General features: G+C 42.7%; 1 protein-coding gene across 1 annotated transcript in view; it reads left to right on the forward strand.

The window, feature by feature from the left end:
• ryr3 (ryanodine receptor 3) overlaps window positions 1-23517 on the forward strand; it is a gene marked incomplete at its 5' end in the record, with an annotated part of 238000 nt that overhangs the window by 142110 nt on the left and 72373 nt on the right. The window contains 9 exons of the mRNA XM_084314212.1: window positions 3695-3915; window positions 10090-10180; window positions 11216-11356; window positions 15708-15871; window positions 16244-16322; window positions 16519-16608; window positions 16787-16915; window positions 20352-20417; window positions 21833-21908. Coding sequence (XP_084170338.1) covers window positions 3695-3915; window positions 10090-10180; window positions 11216-11356; window positions 15708-15871; window positions 16244-16322; window positions 16519-16608; window positions 16787-16915; window positions 20352-20417; window positions 21833-21908 — 1057 coding nt within the window. The remainder of the gene's footprint in view (window positions 1-3694; window positions 3916-10089; window positions 10181-11215; window positions 11357-15707; window positions 15872-16243; window positions 16323-16518; window positions 16609-16786; window positions 16916-20351; window positions 20418-21832; window positions 21909-23517) is intronic.

Here is a 23517-nt window from a genome sequence, read left to right on the forward strand (position 1 = left end):
TCACATCCATCTGGCCAACAATTAGGACCATGTAGACTCGATCACATCCATCTGGCTAACAATAAGGACCATGTAGACTCGATCACATCCATCTGGCCAACAATAAGGACCATGTAGACTCGATCACATCCATCTGGCCAACAGTGAGGACTGTGTAGACTCAATCACATCCATCTGGCTAACAATAAGGACCATGTAGACTCGATCACATCCATCTGGCTAACAATAAGGACCATGTAGACTCGATCACATCCATCTGGCCAACAATTAGGACCATGTAGACTCGATCACATCCATCTGGCTAACAATAAGGACCATGTAGACTCGATTACATCCATCTGGCTAACAATAAGGACCATGTAGACTCGATTACATCCATCTGGCTAACAATTAGGACCATGTAGACTCGATCACATCCATCTGGCTAACAATTAGGACCATGTAGACTCAATCACATCCATCTGGCTAACAATTAGGACCATGTAGACTCGATCACATCCATCTGGCTAACAATTAGGACCATGTAGACTCGATCACATCCATCTGGCCAACAATTAGGACCATGTAGACTCGATCACATCCATCTGGCCAACAATAAGGACCATGTAGACTCGATCACATCCATCTGGCCAACAATTAGGACCATGTAGACTCGATCACATCCATCTGGCCAACAATAAGGACCATGTAGACTCGATCACATCCATCTGGCCAACAATTAGGACCATGTAGACTCGATCACATCCATCTGGCTAACAATAAGGACCATGTAGACTCGATCACATCCATCTGGCCAACAATAAGGACCATGTAGACTCGATCACATCCATCTGGCCAACAGTGAGGACTGTGTAGACTCAATCACATCCATCTGGCTAACAATAAGGACCATGTAGACTCGATCACATCCATCTGGCTAACAATAAGGACCATGTAGACTCGATCACATCCATCTGGCCAACAATTAGGACCATGTAGACTCAATCACATCCATCTGGCTAACAATAAGGACCATGTAGACTCGATCACATCCATCTGGCTAACAATAAGGACCATGTAGACTCGATTACATCCATCTGGCTAACAATAAGGACCATGTAGACTCGATTACATCCATCTGGCTAACAATTAGGACCATGTAGACTCGATCACATCCATCTGGCTAACAATTAGGACCATGTAGACTCAATCACATCCATCTGGCTAACAATAAGGACCATGTAGACTCGATTACATCCATCTGGCTAACAATAAGGACCATGTAGACTCGATTACATCCATCTGGCTAACAATAAGGACCATGTAGACTCAATCACATCCATCTGGCCAACAATTAGGACCATGTAGACTCGATCACATCCATCTGGCTAACAATAAGGACCATGTAGACTCGATTACATCCATCTGGCTAACAATAAGGACCATGTAGACTCGATTACATCCATCTGGCTAACAATAAGGACCATGTAGACTCGATCACATCCATCTGGCCAACAATAAGGACCATGTAGACTTGATCACATCCATCTGGCCAACAATTAGGACCATGTAGACTCGATCACATCCATCTGGCCAACAGTGAGGACTGTGTAGACTCAATTACATCCATCTGGCCAACAGTGAGGACTGTGTAGACTCGATCACATCCATCTGGCCAACAGTGAGGACTGTGTAGACTCAATCACAAAATTTCACACTTATTCTATGTAAACGTGTGCTGTTGAATCTTTGCATTGCATCTTTAAAGAGCAGTTCCTGTCATGCTCTCATCCACTAAATGAGACTTTACGTTGATGTCATACACAACCACCTAGTGTCTCTGTGGAAAGATACAGTTTATCTCTTTGACCAACCTTCATTCTAAAATGTATTTTTTGTTTGTTTGTTTGTTTGTTTGTTTGTTTGTTTGTTTGTTTGTTTGTTTGTTTATTTCCTCCAGTAAAAAGGAAGATAAAATATTTTGTATCCAAGCCTGTTCCTCTGGAAGTATAGTATTTCCCAGAATCCCTACAGGGGCAGACCGTCATCATGGGGACAGCTGTAATTAGTTCACCATAATCTCCTGACAGGAAAAAAACTAAAACAAAACGGGACAGCCATCATTTTTCTCAGTGTTAGTTACCCTGGAGGGTTCGAACTAGACCACCAAGGATATCATCTACATCTAATCCGGTCACAGTGGGCTGCCATAGTGTTTTGTCAATGTCATCTTAGAAGAAGGAGATTTACCTTTATCGTCAGTTTACATGAGGTGAATGGAATTTGGCTTTCCAGATAATAATAATAATAATAATAATAATAATAATAATAATAATAATAATAATAATAATAATAATAATAATAATAATAATAATAATAATAATAATAATAATAATAATAATAATAATAATAATAATAATAATAATAATAATAATAATAATAATAATAATAATAATAATAATAAACTTAATTTGTATGTTTTCAAACAGTGCTTCACAAAAAAACTTAAAAACGTGGTTTAACGTGTCATAAAACATCATACAGTAGGATAAATAAAAAGGACTACAAAATAGAAACAATAAAATAAGAGCTAAATGGGGAACAAAATATAAAAGAAAAAAAAGTATTTAATTTACATCAAATAAAGCTTTGAGAGGCTCACATATCCCTCCTAGTTACACATTACTGTTAATGGTATTTAATAAACCGTTAACATTGACATTACTGGTTCACCTTCTGTTGGTGTTCCAACCTTTAGCGTAGCTAACTCAACCATATGTTGTCGTTCCAACCTTTAGAGTAGCTAACTCAACCATCTGTTGGTGTTCCAACCTTTAGAGTAGCTAACTCAACCGTCTGTTGGTGTTCCAACCTTTAGAATAGCTAACTCAACCGTCTGTTGGCGTTCCAACCTTTAGAGTAGCTAACTCAACCATATGTTGGTGTTCCAACCTTTAGAGTAGCTAATTCAACCATCTGTTGGTGTTCCAACCTTTAGAATAGCTAACTCAACAGTCTGTTGGCGTTCCAACCTTTAAAGTAGCTAACTCAACAGTCTGTTGGTGTTCCAACCTTTAGAGTAGCTAACTCAACCATATGTTGGTGTTCCAACCTTTAGAGTAGCTAACTCAACAGTCTGTTGGCGTTCCAACCTTTAGAGTAGCTAACTCAACAGTCTGTTGGTGTTCCAACCTTTAGAATAGCTCATTCAGACAGCTGTTGGCGTTCCAACCTTTAGAATAGCTATTTCAACCACCTGTTGGCGTTCCAACCTTTAGAATAGCTATTTCAACCACCTGTTGGCGTTCCAACCTTTAGAATAGCTATTTCAACCACCTGTTGGCGTTCCAAACTTTAGAATAGCTAACTCAACAGTCTGTTGGTGTTCCAACCTTTAGAGTAGCTAACTCAACAGTATGTTGGTGTTCCAACCTTTAGAGTAGCTAACTCAACAGTCTGTTGGCGTTCCAACCTTTAGAATAGCTATTTCAACCACCTGTTGGTGTTCCAACCTTTAGAGTAACTAACTCAACAGTCTGTTGGTGTTCCAACCTTTAGAGTAGCTAACTCAACAGTCTGTTGGTGTTCCAACCTTTAGAGTAGCTAACTCAACCGTGTCTGTTGGCGTTCCAACCTTTAGAGTAGCTAACTCAACAGTCTGTTGGCATTCCAACCTTTAGCTTAAACTCAACCATTTGTTTGCTCCATGTCCCAGGAGGCCCTGAGCACCACGGAGACGGCCCTGGCCATGAACAGGTACATCGGTTCCGCACTGCTACCTCTCCTGACCAGGTGTGCCGGTCACTTCGCCGGCACCGAGCACTACGCGGCACTGGTCGACTCCACCCTGCAGGCCATCTACCGGCTGTCCAAGGGCCGCTCGCTCACCAAGGCCCAGAGGGATTCCATCGAGGAGTGTCTGCTGGCTATCTGCTCGTAAGACCTGACAACACGGGAGTCAACAATGCTTTAACCCTTTCACTGCCACACTACCAAATGGTCAACCCTTTCACTGTGACAATACAGAAGGTTAACCCTTTCACTGTGACAATACAGAAAGTTAACCCTTTCACTACCATACTACCAGAGGGTTAACCCTTTCACTGTGACAATACAGAAGGTTAACTCTGTCACTGCCACACGACAAAGGGTTAACCCTTTCACTACCACACTACAGAAGGTTAACCATTTCACTACCACACTACATAAGGTTAACCCTTTCACTACCACACCCCTTTTGACATTATGATCATATATTCATATTTTTATGAGTGATGCAATAAATTTGCGATTTTAAAATCAAACGTTTTCAAGTATTAAGATCACTAACATGTCACAAAAGCATGTAGAATGTATATTATCATCAATACGTTAGTTTAGCAATAGGTTAAAAGTGTCAATATATCGTTTTACCTTCTCGTTTTGCTGAAGTATAATCCGAGACGGCGACCATTTTGAAAATGTTGAACCACGGGAATTGTAGTTTTTTTTCCTGCCATTTTGTCGAGGGCATTCATAGCTGTGGATCAGCGTTGACATTTTTCCAAACTACATTTCCCTTCAAGTTCTATGGGGGTTCAAAGTTCAGAGTTGAAGTATGAATATGTCAATAACAATAATAATTCGCGATAATAAGCCACAAAAGGTAACGTTTTTGACAAATATTGAAACGCAGTTAGTTTCTCCTCCCTATTGTTAGCATGTAGGAACAATTAGATCTGAAATTAGTTTCAAAACGGTTGCTGTTACGACCCTGGCTCAAAGGGACGCAACCTATGTGCAAACGGACACCATAACCCGTGTTTAAACCAAAAGACTATTCTAACAATGAGTACTGGTACAAACTAAAGAACAAAGAATGGTGGAACGTGAAAAGTCTCTGTTTCCACACTTTCCTCTAGCCACAGTCAGGCTGCATGTCTGACTGAGGGACTGGCTTTAACCTGCCAGCAGGTATCCAATCAGCAGCAATCAGCTAATTAGCAGCCCTCACCTGCACGCCCAGTGACACAGGAGTGATCAAGCTCATGGTACATAACCCCTCCCCCACCAAAATGGTTGCCCAAGAGGCAACCACTACACATCAAACCCGTAAACAAAAAATATTGTGACCCATTAGTTGTCAGGGCCACCACCACAACAGCGATAACGGGCCGGCCCCTGTCGAACACGACCATCAACCGTGTTGCATGCTCCCCACTATGGAACATTCGCCAATGCTGTGTAAAACAAAAAACAACCCTGTCCAGACTCTCGGGCAAGCTAGACCTCACAAAAGGTTCCTCCACTGCGGTATATGGCTGGAGTGGGGCAGGCTCCTCCTCCACTGAGGCGTAAGACTTAGGACCCCATCGACAAACCAAGACCTTATCATATATGAGCTCCATTTCAACAGGCCGATACCGACCTGTCAAAAATAACCAAAATCAATATGAGAGCTAAGCTCACTGTGCTCAACAGGACAGAACACAGAAAAACAAAAACCATAGATCTCTGATACCACCACAGCGCCCATATCCATCCCACCTGGCACTGGCAGTTCAGGATACTGCAAACCGTGAACATCCAGGGTAGGATGCACCGCCTCAGGTACAACCCCACCGTCCCTGGAACATGGCAATACATCAGTCACAAAAGCGTCTGGAATACCATCCAAAATGGCGTCACACAAAATAACCTTGTCCTGATCAACATGGTTGCCACTCATCAGACCAGGTCGCGAACACAGGACACAGGTAACTAGGTTGACTAGCACAGCTAGTGCATGGCAGAGAGTCAGTGCGGACACGTGAATCAATGTCAGAATCATCAACTGACATACTGGGACCATCTCTGCCCACAAGTGAAACATCAGGAACAATAGAGCTACTGTGGGAAGGCTGGCAGCCTAAGCCAGGCCTTGTAGCCTCTTCAACTAGAACGGTGTCACATGAATCAACAGCATCTCTCATAGCATCCTTCCCACACTCATCCTCCAATTCGTTCGTGGCCTCAGCTACCGTACAGGCTGGGAAGACGTTGAGACGCTGCGCTGCCAGAACATCTCCTGCCACATGCATATCCGGCACACATGTCAACTTTGGTTTCACCACCGGGCCTGACACAAAGGCACAATCAAGAGAATCATTATGCAGAGGTACATCCACAGTGTGCTTTCCAAAATTCTCAACAGGTTCACTTTTCAATTCAACAAAGAATGTGTCACTAAGTGTAATGTCACAAGTCGAAGTATCAACAACATCACTTTTGTCCTTTGATATTGCCCGTGTCACAGCACACACAGGGAACACTCCTGGATGTTTCTGTGTCAGCTCATCAGGGACCTCAGAAACCACAGGAATGGGAGTTACAACTGGAGTAGCCAGCACTTTGTCACCAGCCAAATCATTCCCTAGAATGAAGGACGCCCCTCTTATGGGAATGTGAGAACATACCCCCACAACAACATTGCCTGATACTAAGGGAGAGTTGAGTGTGACCTCATGCAAAGGTGCATCCACAAATCCACCTCCAAAGCCACGAACAACGACACCGGAATGCAAAGAAGACTTTTCTGAAAACGGCAAAATCCCCTCCAGAATGAGGGACTGAAAAGCTCCGGTATCTCTCCAAATTGTTATAGCCTGTTTGGACTCTAGTGCATCAGTCAGGGAAACAAATCCATCCATCATAAATCTTGAGGAACCCTCAAGCTCTTTGTCCACACGTTTTATACTTTCCCCATCACCCTCTAACGTTGGCATAGGTGTTCTGCATACGGTTTCTACCAGAGCCACCGTTCTGAAATTTTTCTGTTCAAGCACCGGGCACCCAGCAACGATATGACCAGGCTCTTTACAGTAGAAACATATAATCCCTTCTGGGAATGCACTAGCAGAACCACCCCGCCTAGGAGGTGAAGTTAACTGACCAGCAGACACAGGTTTTGGGAAACGGCCCCCCTGAAAAGGACGCCTATCCCTGGACTCAACACGGTATTCCTCCACAAAAACTGACTTGTGTGTCAACACAAACTCATCAGCGAAGACAGCGGCGTCGCCTATCTTCAATACCCTACGCTCGTTTAGATGAGTAGAAACGGTATCAGGAACACATCTTTCAAATTCCTCTAGGAGAATCAACTGTCTAAGCTGCTCTCTTGACAGGTTCTCCTTCTCTTTTCCAAATTCAACATACGACTGTCCCTCCGACCTGTGATAGCCTCTAAAACGCTGACGATAGGCCTCGGGGACTAACTCATAAGCCCTCAATATGGAAGCTTTAACAAGCTCATAGTCAGCACTTTGTTCAAGGGACAGAGCAGTATAGGCTTCTTGTGCCTTACAAACAAGAACACACTGCAGCAGCAGCGTCCAGGCCGTACCAGGCCACTTCAATGTGGTTGCCACCCGTTCAAAAAGGGGAAAATACCTATCCACATCCTCCTCAACAAAAGGAGGCACCATCCTAATATTTTTGCCGACATCAAAACCGGAACGCGACTCTGAACGCAGAGCACCCGCCTGCAAGGCAGCATGCTTATATTCAAGCTCCTTCTGCGCACGCTCGTGCTCCAGCAACATTTGTTTCTCCTTAAACTCACGCTCCTCTCTCCTCTCTTTAAGCTCACGCTCCTCTCTCCTCTCCTCACGCTCTTGCTGTAGCTGTCGTTCCTTAAACTCCAACTCTCTAAGCCTCCACTCACCCTCCGCCACACCAGATAGTAGCGGAGACGCGTCAGACAAAGGAGGCTCCTCCACCCTCGCCGCAAGCACCTGCTCCCTAACGAGCAAAGCCCTCAAAGCACCCAAGGCAGTTGGTTTCAAACGCTTCTCACTGGCAGTAAGCTCCACCTTGTAGTGCACAGCAAGCTCCAGAAGCTGTTCCTTGGAAAACCTTTCCAACACCTCATCAGAAGGGTGATCAACAAAATCCTTTATGGAAGCCATCCCTACTGCACCAGCACCACAACCTGCTCACTTTAGAGTCACCAAAAAGCTGCCAAAAGCACCCTAGCATACACACAATTCACCTAAGAACCACTAAAGAACCACTGAAGAACCACTAAAGAGCCACAAAAGAAACACTAAAGAACCACTGAAGAACCACTGAAGAACCATAAAGAACCACTGAAGAAACACTAAAGAACCACTAAAGAGCTTCTAAAGAACCACTGAAGAACCACTGAAGAACCGAAGCACCCCTCGTTAGTGTTAACATGCTAATGCCAATACTAATACCTATAAGGAGAGCAGTCAGCTCTTGTGCCTGTCCGCCTGCGTGACCAGCGTGCGTCGTGGTGGAAATGTGTGCTCTACTGAGCGCACCTTTCTAGTTTGCAAAAAATTTTATTAAAAAAAACAACCACCCTGAAATAAATAGATGTGTCATACGCGCAGGAGGTCAGGTGCTAACAGGTAGGCTATCCAAACACTGAGTTACACTCAAAACAAAAAATTAAATACAACAAACAACTCAAACAGGTGCCCCTTGTAACCTGACCTGACTACTTACAGCTTCTACATCTAAACTGCAGTCAAACGGCCCACCACATGTCTACCCTAAAAAAAGACTACATCAGGCCCTACCACACTATCCTATCCTACCTACCCTTAAGCTAACGCCCTGTAGACCTAACCCTCTTCAACCACACCTGCTACCAGCCAAAGATCATATTGACCATCCACCCGTCAAGTATATGGTATGGTACAAGACAAGTAGATGGTACTAATCACTTCTATGACTGCCCCAGGAGTAAGTGGTGCACAGGAAGCTAACAAACAACCAGAAAATAATGTCCCTACCTACATGTGGTGTCCACTAAACTATATATTTTAACAGCCTATAAGTAGTCAAATCAAATTACAAAGAAATAAGGGCATACTCACCTGTTTGATGATCGGCTCAAGCCCCCACGTTACACAACATGTAACGATCACTACCCACACTATAGCACCACGACACACCATGCAAAACAAAAAAATAAACACCAAACAAATTCTAGGGGTATTTGTTTCCAAATTCAATCCTGGACGAGCCCCCAACTGTTACGACCCTGGCTCAAAGGGACGCAACCTATGTGCAAACGGACACCAAAACCCGTGTTTAAACCAAAAGACTATTCTAACAATGAGTACTAGTACAAACTAAAGAACAAAGAATGGTGGAACGTGAAAAGTCTCTGTTTCCACACTTTCCTCTAGCCACAGGCAGGCTGCATGTGTGACTGAGGGACTGGCTTTAACCTGCCAGCAGGTATCCAATCAGCAGCAATCAGCTAATTAGCAGCCCTCACCTGCATGCCCAGTGACACAGGAGTGATCAAGCTCATGGTACATAACAGTTGCACTGTGGGAGAAATAAAAAAGTACAGTCGATTACAGTAGATAGTAGTATCTGTTATTATGCACGCCTGGTGATACTAAATCCAAATTGAACTCGGGCATTTGAAAGATACTATATGTATATATATATATAAATGTGCGAATTGGCTATAATAAGGTAATGTATAAGCATATATTCTATATTCTATAATAATATTTCAAATTGCATTGGTCCGGATGAGAGAATTCAGTACTGTATATACAGAACCTTCGGTTTTATCATCTTCCCTTTATTAATTTCCTTAGATTTTTTGTACACATGATCTCAAGAGGGTACTGAACGAGGTCAGTGGCCGTTTCTTAAGTTTGGTCATTATTATCATGGTGTTATTCACTGTCAAAGATGCAAAGAAAAATCATAATTCATATTTTCCTTTGTTTCATCACAATTTAAGCAAGCCTAGTAATAGACACAATATTTCTGACACTGTGAATACATTCACTGAGGTCCATAGATGTACCTAGATACCAAGAATATGCGGATTTTCACCTATCTATCTATCTATCTATCTATCTATCTATCTATCTATCTATCTATCTATCTATCTATCTATCTATCTATCTATCTATCTATCTATCTATCTATCTATCTATCTATCTATCTATCTATCTATCTATCTATCTATCTATCTATCTATCTATCTATCTATCTATCTCTCTCTCTCTCACAATTTATTTGGTTGTTGGCTCATTAAATGTATCCTTTCCTTTATTTTCTAGGTTGAAACGTGTTATTATTTGTCCCCAGGCACCTGCGTCCCTCTATGATGCAGCAGCTGTTGAGGCGGCTGGTGTTTGACGTCCCCCTGCTCACAGAGTACTGCAAGATGCCCCTCAGGGTGAGACCCAGCCGCTATGATCCAACAACATGCAATAGATAACTAGTGGTTTCTCAGTAGAAAATGTTGGAGGGGGCGAATCCCCCTAGTTACCCCACACATACAGTATTTATTTCAGAGCATCAGGGTCACCTGCAGCACAGTGCGGCGCAGTGCACGGCCTCTGGAGCAGTTTTGTGGTTCACTGCCTTGCTCAATGGCACTTAGGCAGGATGGTGGGAACCATGTAATACAAGCCACCCTCCAGTCACCAGCTCACAGCTGGAATACACCTTCCTGTCCGGGCCGGGGATTGAACCAGTGACCTTCCGGTTACTGGCCAGCCTCTTTACCTCTAGGCCATCCTGCCATTGTCACCACTAATGAACCCCTGCCCCATCTCCCCCACATACAGTCTACCCACACATACGTGCACAGACACACACACACACACACACACACACACACACACACACACACACACACACACACACACACACACACACACACACACACACACACACACACACACACACACACACACACACACACACACACACACACACACACACACACACACATGTGTCTTCCTATCTATCATGGTCTCACTTTACGCTAGTTAAGCCCTCTCCCTCCCTCCCCTTGACCTAGTTCTGCCAATAAGGAAGCAATAAGTTAATAATCCTGTCATCATAATCATCATCAACATCATCATGTACAACCGTAATTAACAATTACATCAAATTATATGGAGCCATAATATAGAAAATACCTTTTTACCAAGTCTCTCTTAGTCCAACAAGGAATCACCTTTTTGTTTTCTCTCAAAGGTTTCTGTAATCAGGTCGTAGGATGGGGGGTGGGGGGTGGGGGGGTCAGGGGTGTTGTGGGTGTATATGTTTAATTGTCTGAATTTGTTTTTATAAAGTACAGTATGTTCATTAAAAGAAATGTCAATAAAGAAATAGGTTTCTGTAATCAGAATACTGTAATCCTGTTTGATGTAATCCATTACTATCAACCAACCTCTTCTGGTATAATGTATCTGTTTTGTAGCTGCTGACCAACCACTATGATCAGAACTGGAAGTACTACTGTCTACCTTCCGGTATGGTGGGCTTTGGCATTGCGTCAGAAGAGGAGCTGCTGCTCACCAAAAAACTCTTCTGGGGAATCTTCGACTCCCTTTCTCAGAAGGTACGAACATGGTCCTAGTCCCGCGGAGAACCTAATTTAGTGCATGTCTCAGAAGGTACAAACCTGCTCAGGGAACCTAGTTTAGCACCTCCTACATCAGTCTTCTAGAAGAGTAGTGTCCTGCAGACTGTCTTGACTTACAGTTTCTTTCAGTCATCCAACATTCATCAGGGATCAGAGATCTCTGAATCAGAGAATGATTCAGAGATCGTTCTTGGAATTAGATCATATAGATATAGACCACTGTGGTCATACAAAAAAAGACAAATTATCTAAATATTAAAACCATGATGATTCAGATTGCATTAACCCCTACTAGGGATTGGCCTGAATCTGAATTTGATTGTGGGAAAGCACATGAGATGGATACAGATATTTCTTATGACCAAATATGCAGTCAAAAACGACCTGTAGGACTGCCGTCAAAAACGACCTGTAGGACTGCCGTCAAAAACTACCTGTAGGACTGCCGTCAAAAACTACCTGTAGGACTGCCGTCAAAAACTACCTGTAGGACTGCCGTCAAAAACTACCTGTAGGACTGCTGTCAAAAACTACCTGTAGGACTGCCATCAAAAACTACCTGTAGGAGGCGGTTAGGTGGTCGAGCGGAGATTGCGTTCGTCACCAGCCCCGGAGCTGTGAGCTTGGTTCGCCTGTTCGAATCCAGCTCACAGCTCCGGGGTTGTCACCAGCTTGGCTGGCCGTCTGCACTGATACAATTGGCTGTATCAGAGGGTGGGAGAAGCTGGCGGGGTGGGTCCGGGTCGTTGTAAACATCGACTCCTACAGTTCGGTCGGGGCGCCTGCTAAGCGCGGATTGGACGTGAGGGGGATAGTGTGGTCCTCCCACACGCTACGCCCTCTCAATGAGAATCCGCGCTGCCAGGTGAAAAGAAGCGGTGATTGGCTGGACGTGTGTCGGAGGAAGCACGTGGTAGCCTCCACTCTCCCAAATGATCTGACTGTGGGGGGTAAAGCGCAGCGACCAGGAAGGGACTGGGAATTGGCATACGACTAACATTGGGATGGGAGAAAATCGGAGGAAAATGGAGGGGGAAAAAGACCAAAAAAAAAAAAAAAAAAAAAAAAAAAAACTACCTGTAGGACTGCCATCAAAAACTACCTGTAGGACTGCCGTCAAAAACTACCTGTAGGACTGCCGTCAAAAACTACCTGTAGGGCTGCCATGTCTAGGAAAACAATAGTAATCATCTTTGGAAAGTTGTGCATCAAAAGAGAGAAAGAAAAAAGGCTATTTGGAGTTTCTCTCCTATCTCGGCTGCTCTGTGATGAGCAGGATCACTGCTACATTTTCTAAAGCCTAGAGAAAGCTTGTCTTAAACTTGTCTCAGCTAATCATCATGAGTTATGCATGTCAAATTGATTATATTAATCACAGTGTGCTTACGTCTTTGGAGACCTATTTCAGAACGTGTGCTCCCTTCCTCTCCTCGCCTCTTGTTTACTGCCCTGACAACACGCCAGTGTTACCTGAGGGGGTTGTCATGGTACGACAAATGCAAATGCTGTTACTGGTAACTTGCATGTATTTGTGGAGATTATACGTTCCACACACCGCTCCAAAAATTATATACGAAAAAAAATCCCCTACAAAATAATTAATTAATGACTCTGTAGGTATATTTTGACGGTGCAACATCTAGCAAAAAACGGCGTTGCAATCTGATGAAAAATTGCCTGGTTAGCCCACAAAGATATTGGCTATATTCCCTGTATTTGAAGTATAGTTTTAATTTTCTAGCAATATCAATGCTTATCTGTGCCCCAAGAAGTACAACTTCGAGAAGCAGTGTAAGGTATAGCACATCCAATCATATCAGAACGCACATTCCGAGTATTCCAAGTCTTAATGTGCATAAGTCCTGCAGAAGAGATGCCTAACTTTGCATAGTCGATTGAAACCCTCAGAGAATACAACGGAAGTGCCAAGAATCAAGACACTTTGTTTCCTCCAATCACTCTCCCATGTGTAATAACATACTGTCTGTATAAGCCAAGGGTCCTCAGATTCACTCAGCCTTTGGAGGTGCCATACCCTCACAGAGTGTTTATGAATGTTGTGTCTGAGCAGTGTGAGTGCCATCACTGGAGCGTGTGTCTCTCTCTGGGACATATCCTTGGTTGGCTGTCTGAGCATGGCCACGTGAATGCCGCTACGGAAGCGGAGGCTGAACGAGATGAATCATTTATCAGTCCGTGACAGATTGCTCACTGCACTCTTGATCTCTCTCCACTTCTCTCTCCCCCTCCCCCCCTCTCCTCTCTCTCTCTCTCTCTCTCTCTCTCTCTCTCTCTCTCTCTCTCTCTCTCTCTCTCTCTCTCTCTCTCTCTCTCTCTCTCTCTCTCTCTCCCTTTGTCTGTTCCTCTCCATCTCATGGACAAGTGTTCATTTGTCGACCCTGACAATTCTAAAAAAAATTGTGGGGGCGAAAAGTGAGCATAGAGATTTGTCGAGAAAAACACACTGGTCCTCATTCTCGAACGAACATACATGAAAGTTAACAAGGAATTCCTTCGTAGGGCGGCTGGGTGGCGCAGCGGACATTGCGCTCGTCACCAACGCAAGAGACACCGGTATCGAATCCGGCTGTCAGCGTTGCCTCCGGCTCGGGCCGGCCGTCATACTGACTCAATTGGCAGAGTCAGCGGGAGGGGAGTTGATGGGTGGTAATCTGGTCGTTGTAAACAGCGACTCCTACAGGTCGGTCAGGGCGCCTGCACAGCAAAGACAGGAAATGGCGGGGGCAGTGTGAGCCTCCCACACGTTACACCTCGCCAATGAGAGTCCGCGCTGGCAGGTGAAAAGAAGTGACTGGCTGCCTCCACATGTATCGGAGGGGACATGTGATGGGCTTCTATCCTCCCTACGACCGGCCAGTGGGGAGCACATGCGAGCAACGATCAGGAGAATTGGCACGAGAGGAAATTGGGATGGGAGAAAATCACAGAAAAAGGAGGAGAAAAAGTAGGTCAAAAAAGAAAAAAGGAATTCCTTTGTAACTCGATTTACGTACTTATTCGGCATTCTCGAACGGCTTTGTATTGTAAATTCGTTGTAGGATTTATGAACTCGAAAAGGGAGTCATAAGTCGGACAGACCGGTGTGCGCCCATGTTTTCAACAGCTTTCTCTGGGACAAGTCATTGGGGATTGCCGATACTACAGACATCTGTGGAATTAAATAATTATAATGATAATAAATACAACAATATTTGTATCATTAACAAACGTTTTGCATTTATAGTCCTGACTCAATGAGGCATTGTGAGCATTACACAGACACTGCAAACTAAATAAATAAGAACTAAACCGATCGCCGCGGATATAGCTACTGTATAGTGGAATATACTGTATTAATATGCCATATACTCTTCTCTATGATATTATTTATTATTGGTTTGATGTATTCCTATTGCTAGAACTAAATAAATGCTTAGTGAGGCAGCCTCTGCGCACTAGCACACACACACGTACTGTATACGTGTGAAATTAATCGTTCCAGCAAAGTAGGCTTCTATTATTCTAATGAGTTGTTTTATTAGGTATTCTAGTAGTAAATCTCACTGTAGAACATGACATATTAGCAAGACATCTCATTTAGTAATGTCAATACTGAATGTCGTTCAGTATTGACATTACTAAATGTCTGGGTTTCATCACCTGTGCATTGTATGTTACTATTGCACTCTGGTTGGATGGTGTATTGTACTTGTGCTGTATAATGACAATACATTTGAATGTAATACAATTTTGAGATCAGTCGCAAAAAATTGCTGCCGCGCTACTTATTGAATGGGCCACCATGGAGCATGTATGTATGCAAATTCAGGTGTACGAGAACGTGCTTTGCAGTTTAAGAATGAGTGACGTTTTTCATTCATTTTGATGAAGATTTTGGCCACTTACGGATACCGTTTCACGTGTTCAGGAATCCGGAGGATTTTTGTAAATTTGTTAGTACAACATTTTTACCAAGGTATTTACAAAGGTACTTACGAACATGTTCGAGAATGAGGACCACTACTATTTCTATAACCATCTGTCTCCTCATGCTCTGTCGTTTTATATAACCCTCTGTCTCATCATGCTCTGTCATTTTATATAACCCTCTGTCTCCTCATGCTCTGTCATCTTATATAAAATCTGTCTCTTCACTAAACTCATCCACTGTAGTTTTATATAACCCGCTGTCTCCGCATCCACTGTAGTTTTATATAACCATCTGTCTCTTCACTAAACTCATCCACTGCAGTTTATATAGCCCTCTGTCTTCTCATCCATTGTCGTTTTAAATAACCCTCTGTCTCCTCATCCTTATCCATTGTAGAAGTATGATAGTGAACTGTTCAAGCTGGCCACAGCCTGCCTGTGTGCCATCGCTGGAGCCCTGCCTCCAGACTTTGTGGACGCCAGCCATGGTTCCAAGATGGAGAAAAAGGAGTCAGTGGACGCACAGGGCAACTTTGACCCCACACCCATCGATACTGCCAAGTGAGTGGTCAGAGAGATCCATTATAGTAGTAGTACTAGGGCTGTTTTAAATGACACAGATTTTCTCAATGTATTAATTGCATGATGTATATGTCAAATGGTTTGGGGAAGTAATCCTAAGTATAATAACTAATCCTAAAACTATCGGTCACATTCATATTAATATTAATAATTAGCGATCAGAATACATTTGTTCTCTGATGCAACGATAGCTTTGTTGACAGACAGGGTTGACCCACTAGTGGTAGTAGCTAATTGACCTACGTATCTAAAATTTCTTGAGGGCAGGGCTTGAAATAGGTCGATCAGCAGTGAACATGACTATGACAAATGTAAATTGGACCTAATTATGGCATCTCTCTTTGTTTTCAGTATATCCCTTCCTGAAAAACTTGATTACATTGCTAACACCTATGCAGAGCATTCCCATGACAAGTGGTCATCAGAGAGGGTTAGTCGCTGTGCATTCAATTGACCCATCTTAAACCCCGCCCTCTTTTCTTGATCCACCAATCACAACTTGTGACTGGTGGATCAAGAAAAGAGGGTGGGGTTTGATATAGGCCAATTTAAAATGGCCACCCCACTTATTCTTGGGTTTATATCTGCAGTGTTTAAACATGACCTGTTGTTACCTGTTGCTGCAGGTCACAGCAGGCTGGACGGTGGGAGAGAGTGTGGATGACCAAGCCAAAACACATCCGCTGCTGAAACCCTACAAAGAGCTGAGTGAGAAGGTACATGTGTCCTGCATACAGAGAGCTGTCTGTAGAACAAATTATTATCAACAGTGACAGATACCACGGATTGAGTCAGTAACACAGTGCTGTGTGTGTGTGTGTGTGTGTGTGTGTGTGTGTGTGTGTGTGTGTGCGTGCGTGCGTGCGTGCGTGTGCGTGCGTGTTCCATACCCAGGAGAGGGAGACTTATCGCTACCCAGTAAAGGAGTCATTGAGGAGCATGCTGGCTATGCGCTGGGGCATCGAGAGGACCAAGGAGGGCGAGGCCATGTTCCAGCAGAGAGTGATTGAGAAGCAGTCTGAGGTAGCACACTGTGACTTTTTTTTTTTTTAATCTTTTTTCCCCCTCCATTTTTCCTCCGATTTTCTCCCATCCCAATGTTAGTCGTTATGCCAATTCCCAATCCCCTTCCTGGTCGCTGCGCACTTACCCCCCACAGTCGGTCTGGGAGAGTGGAGGCTATCACGTGCTTCCTCCGACACACGTCCAGCCAATCAACCGCTTCTTTTCACCTGGCAGCGCGGATTCTCATTGAGAGGGCGTAGCGTGTGGAAGGATCACACTATCCCACTCAAGTCCTATCCGCGCTTAGCAGGCGCCCCGACCGAACTGTAGGAGTCGCTGTTTACAACGACCCGGACCCACCCCGCCAGCTTGTCCCACCCTCTAATACAGCCAATTGTATTAGTGTGAACGGCCAGCCAAGCTGGTGACAACCCCGGAGCTGTGAGCTGGATTCGAACAGGCGAATCTAGCCGCTCCGGGGTTTGGTGATGAACGCAATCTCCGTTACGCCACCTGACCGCCCTCACACCGTGACTTTGTAATAATATTGTTATTATCAGGGCTGTTCAACTGTATAATAGTATTGTTATTACCAGGGCTGTTCACTTGTGTAATAGTATTGTTATTATCAGGGCTGTTCAACTGTATAATAGTATCGTTATTGGCAGGGCTGTTCACTTGTGTAATAGTATTGTTATTAGCAGGGCTGTTCACTTGTGTAATAGTATTGTTATTAGCAGGGCTGTTCAACTGTATAATAGTATTGTTATTGGCAGGGATGTTCACTTGTGTAATAGTATTGTTAATAGCAGGGCTGTTCACTTGTGTAATAGTATTGTTATTATCAGGGCTGTTCACTTGTGTAATAGTATTGTTATTACCAGGGCTGTTCACTTGTGTAATAGTATTGTTATTATCAGGGCTGTTCAACTGTATAATAGTATCGTTATTGGCAGGGCTGTTCACTTGTGTAATAGTATTGTTATTAGCAGGGCTGTTCACTTGTGTAATAGTATTGTTATTATCAGGGCTGTTCAACTGTATAATAGTATTGTTATTAGCAGGGCTGTTCACTTGTGTAATAGTATTGTTATTAGCAGGGCTGTTCACTTGTGTAATAGTATTGTTATTAGCAGGGCTGTTCAACTGTATAATAGTATTGTTATTGGCAGGGCTGTTCACTTGTGTAATAGTATTGTTAATAGCAGGGCTGTTCACTTGTGTAATAGTATTGTTATTATCAGGGCTGTTCACTTGTGTAATAGTATTGTTATTATCAGGGCTGTTCAATTGTGTAATAGTATTGTTATTATCAGAGCTGTTCACTTGTGTAATAGTATTGTTATTAGCAGGGCTGTTCACTTGTATAATAGTATTGTTATTAGCAGGGCTGTTCACTTGTGTAATAGTATTGTTATTAGCAGGGCTGTTCAACTGTGTAATAGTATTGTTATTAGAAGGGCTGTTCACTTGTGTAATAGTATTGTTATTAGCAGGGCTGTTCACTTGTGTAATAGTATTGTTATTAGCAGGGCTGTTCACTTGTGTAATAGTATTGTTATTAGCAGGGCTGTTCAACTGTGTAATAGTATTGTTATTAGCAGGGCTGTTCACTTGTGTAATAGTATGGTTATTAGCAGGGCTGTTCACTTGTGTAATAGTATTGTTATTAGCAGGGCTGTTCACTTGTGTAATAGTATTGTTATTAGCAGGGCTGTTCAACTGTATAATAGTATTGTTATTAGCAGGGCTGTTCACTTGTGTAATAGTATTGTTATTATCAGGGCTGTTCAATTGTGTAATAGTATTGTTATTATCAGGGCTGTTCAATTGTGTAATAGTATTGTTATTATCAGGGCTGTTCACTTGTGTAATAGTATTGTTATTATCAGGGCTGTTCAATTGTGTAATAGTATTGTTATTATCAGAGCTGTTCACTTGTGTAATAGTATTGTTATTAGCAGGGCTGTTCACTTGTATAATAGTATTGTTATTAGCAGGGCTGTTCACTTGTGTAATAGTATTGTTATTAGCAGGGCTGTTCAACTGTGTAATAGTATTGTTATTAGCAGGGCTGTTCACTTGTGTAATAGTATTGTTATTAGCAGGGCTGTTCACTTGTGTAATAGTATTGTTATTAGCAGGGCTGTTCACTTGTGTAATAGTATTGTTATTAGCAGGGCTGTTCAACTGTGTAATAGTATTGTTATTAGCAGGGCTGTTCACTTGTGTAATAGTATTGTTATTAGCAGGGCTGTTCACTTGTGTAATAGTATTGTTATTAGCAGGGCTGTTCAACTGTATAATAGTATTGTTATTAGCAGGGCTGTTCACTTGTGTAATAGTATTGTTATTATCAGGGCTGTTCAATTGTGTAATAGTATTGTTATTATCAGGGCTGTTCAATTGTGTAATAGTATTGTTATTAGCAGGGCTGTTCACTTGTGTAATAGTATTGTTATTATCAGGGCTGTTCACTTGTGTAATAGTATTGTTATTATCAGGGCTGTTCACTTGTGTAATAGTATTGTTAATAGCAGGGCTGTTCAACTGTGTAATAGTATTGTTATTGGCAGGGCTGTTCACTTGTGTAATAGTATTGTTATTATCAGGGCTTTGCACTTGTGTAATAGTATTGTTATTATCAGGGCTGTTCACTTGTGTAATAGTATTGTTATTATCAGGGCTGTTCACTTGTGTAATAGTATTGTTATTAGCAGGGCTGTTCACTTGTGTAATAGTATTGTTATTAGCAGGGCTGTTCAATTGTGTAATAGTATTGTTATTATCAGGGCTGTTCACTTGTGTAATAGTATTGTTATTAGCAGGGCTGTTCAACTGTATAATAGTATTGTTATTGGCAGGGCTGTTCACTTGTGTAATAGTATTGTTATTAGCAGGGCTGTTCAACTGTATAATAGTATTGTTATTAGCAGGGATGTTCACTTGTGTAATAGTATTGTTATTATCAGGGCTGTTCACTTGTGTAATAGTATTGTTATTAGCAGGGATGTTCACTTGTGTAATAGTATTGTCTTGACTAAAGGAATTCTTAGTCAACTTAATAGTCATAGGACTTTGTCGACCCATCAACTTGTTTGGTTTCAATGACAGATCTGTAAAATTGTGTCGCACATATGCAGTCACGCAGAAGGATTTATTTAAATTTAGTGGTAAATATGCTCGTAATTCTTCTGGAAATAACTCATTCAGCTCATTAAAAATCTCATGAAAAAACAATGAGAAAAAAACATAATCTTCGTCGTCGACTAGGAACTAAACCTTATTCCTTCAGAACAGCACTACGACAACAACTAAATTAAAAATAAATGTGTAACTGTTCCAACATAATGAGTAGGTCCCTTTGACATTGTTCCTATTACAATGCATTGTATGTCTTAATCTTGTATGATTGTGATTCTTGCATGTTGGTATGTATCTTGTGTTTCTACAGGATTCTACTGGATTCGCCCCTGCTCCACTGGACCTGAACAGCGTGACTTTGTCCCGGGAGTTGCAGGTGGGTGTTCGTCTCATCCCTACAACAGTTGTCTGTCTAAAATCATCCTAGAGTCATCATCATATTGAACAGAATCATCACTGCCACCAGCCAGATACACCAACATTGTCTTAAGATTTATCTTACGACAACCTCCTTGGAACGTGTGGAGAGGTTGTCTTAACTTGCCAAATGATCTCAGCTGCGATCCCCAGAATGAGATATGTCACTCATTCACAAACTGGAACGCGCGTTTCCGTTTACTTCATTTGCATACAGACACGCCCTTCCAGCTCATTATAATGTGAGGGCTGTACGCAAAACAAGCATCGGCATTGCCTCGTGTTCAACAGGTTGCGAGCAAACGCTTTGCGACGGATAAAAATTTGATTCGATTTAATGTATTGTTATCATATAGTGGAATAGACTGTATTAATATTCCATATTTATACCGTCTTGTTGCGCGCTCCTGGCCACCTGACGCAGCATGCGCACACACACACACACACACACACACACACACACACACACACACACACACACACACACACACACACACACACACACACACACACACACACACACACACACACACACACACACACACACACACACACACACACAAATAAATAGGCAATACAATTAGATCTGAATATAAAAATATGAGAAAACTAAACAGTATATTAAACAAAGGTGCAGATGAGGGTATGTATGCCCGATCGGTTATAATATATGTTACAATAAATATGGCAATAAAATAATAATATATATATATATTATATATTATTATACTTTGAGTAATAGTAAAAGTAAACAGTATACACAAGGTATCCTAATCATGCTAACTGGCATGATATACGTCATACATATTGTAGGTTTTGGTGGTTAAGAGTCAGACACATTTAGTGGTCAGACATTCGTAATAGTCTAAGGCTGGGAAGCATTAGACACGTTGGCAGCTAAACTTATCTTTTTATTCTGAAAGTCAATTAGGTTGAAAGTGTCTGGTGAATTTATGAATCCACCTCCTGTGGATGAAAAGTATAGTTTCCTGCCCTGATCATCACTAATGTACAGTGTGAGGAGTGTGTGAGGAGTGTGTGTGTGTGTGTGTGTGTGTGTGTGTGTGTGTGTGTGTGTGTGTGTGTGTGTGTGTGTGTGTGTGTGTGTGTGTGTGTGTGTGTGTGTGTGTGTGTGTGTGTGTGTGTGTGTGTGTGTGTGTGTGTGTGTGTGTGTGTGTGTGTGTGTGTGTGTGTGTGTGTGTGTGTGTGTGTGTGTGTGTGTGTGTGTGTGTGTGTGTGTGTGTGTGTGTGTGTGTGTGTGCGTGCGTGCGTGCGTGCGTGCGTGCGTGCGTGCGTGCGTGCGTGTGTGTGTGTGTGTCTTTTGAACAATAACGGTGTTAAAGCACTAATCCTCATCTCTGTTGTTGCCTTTAGGGAATGGTGGAGATCGTTGCTGAGAATTACCACAATATCTGGGCCAATAAGAAGAAAACGGAGCTGAATAGCAAAGGTGTGATTGATTGATTGAAAACTTTATTAACAGATTGCAGAATGGGTACAATACAGTACAGCTCAATACACACAATTGTTAAGGGGATGCAGACCAGAGAAAGACTTTCGTCTTGTTTACATCAGGGTCCCCCATTTTTAATTCATCATAACATATATGACATACATGACATACAGATAGACAGTACTGCTACATCTATACATTTATGACATACCAGATTTACAAATACAGTACTGTTTGTGATACAAAAAGAGTCTAAAAAAGACAGTATATATATATATATATATAGAAACTGTACATTGGAGGAGGTTGGGTAGGTGGGGTGGGGGGGGGCTGTACATTGGGGTGGGGGGGTTGGGTAGGCGGGGTGGGGGAAACTGTACAACTGTACAAGCAAGGGGCCAGTTTCGAATTGCAGTCTCCCGTAGGTGCTCTTTGAGAGTGGTTTTGAAAGTGGGTAGTGATTCACATTCCTTTACAGCTTTGGGTAGGGCATTCCACATTGATGTGGCATAATTGCGAAACGTGTTTAGTCCCTTGTTTGAGCCGAATCTGGGTTTAACATGATTTGTGGAGCTCCCTCTGGTGTTGTGGTCGTGGTATTCACTGACCTTTGGGAAGTATTTTAACATGTACATGGGTACCTTAGTCGTGTAGTGTATCTTGTAGACCAGGCCCATTGCAAGTTGCTGTACTCTGTCTTCTACTCTAAGCCATCCTAGGTAGTCAAAGTGGGCAGGGGTGAGGTGGGTTCTAGGAGTAAGGTCAAGTAGTAGTCTGACCAGTTTGTTTTGTGATGTTTGTAATCTTGTTTAATCTTGTTTTTAGCGGCTTTGAGGTGCTTTGGTACCATGAGGTGCACGCATAGTCGTAGTACCCTTGAATGAGTGCTCCTGCCAGAGTCTTCAGGGTATTCTTGTTTACCAGAGAGGAGATCCGGTACAAGAATCTAGTTTGTTGGTTGACTTTTTTGATTACATTGGATGCCATTTAGTCACAGGAAAGATTTGCCTCTAGGATGGAACCTAGGTATGTAATTTCGTCTTTCCTTGTGACAATATTGTCACCCACTGTAACTGAGAAGCCGTCGGTCTTGCTGAGTTTGTTATTTGATCCGAAGAGAATGGACTCTGTTTTACCCAGATGTAATGATAGTTTGTTATCAGCGATTTGTTATGAGCTGAGGGTTTTTTCAACCTGTAACTTGTCAGAGACCAGCAGGGCTGAGTCGTCCGCAAACAAGAACAAGTTGCAGTCACAAGCTGACGACATGTCATTTGCATTAGGAACAGTAGCGGTCCTAGTATGCTTCCTTGTGGAACACCACAGCTCACTGTGAGGGGGGGGGGGGGGGGGGGATATGGTACCGTTTACCTCTCCCCTCAAGATAGGATTGCATCCAACTCATTGATAGACTTCCAGTGGGCTATAGGCATGTCTTACCACCTTGATGGCAATGGTCCTTCGCCACCTCTTGTCATTTCAACAAGTTCATTATGTTTTCATGTTACATCTGATTGACCTATCTCAAGCCTCTCAACAGTTGTGATTGGAGGATCACGAAAAGAGGACAGGGCTTGAGATAAGTCTGATTGTCTTCCTTCAGAGT

The sequence above is a fragment of the Notolepis coatsorum genome, assembly GCF_963971535.1.
Source record: "Notolepis coatsorum genome assembly, chromosome: 5".
Taxonomy (NCBI): domain Eukaryota; kingdom Metazoa; phylum Chordata; class Actinopteri; order Aulopiformes; family Paralepididae; genus Notolepis; species Notolepis coatsorum.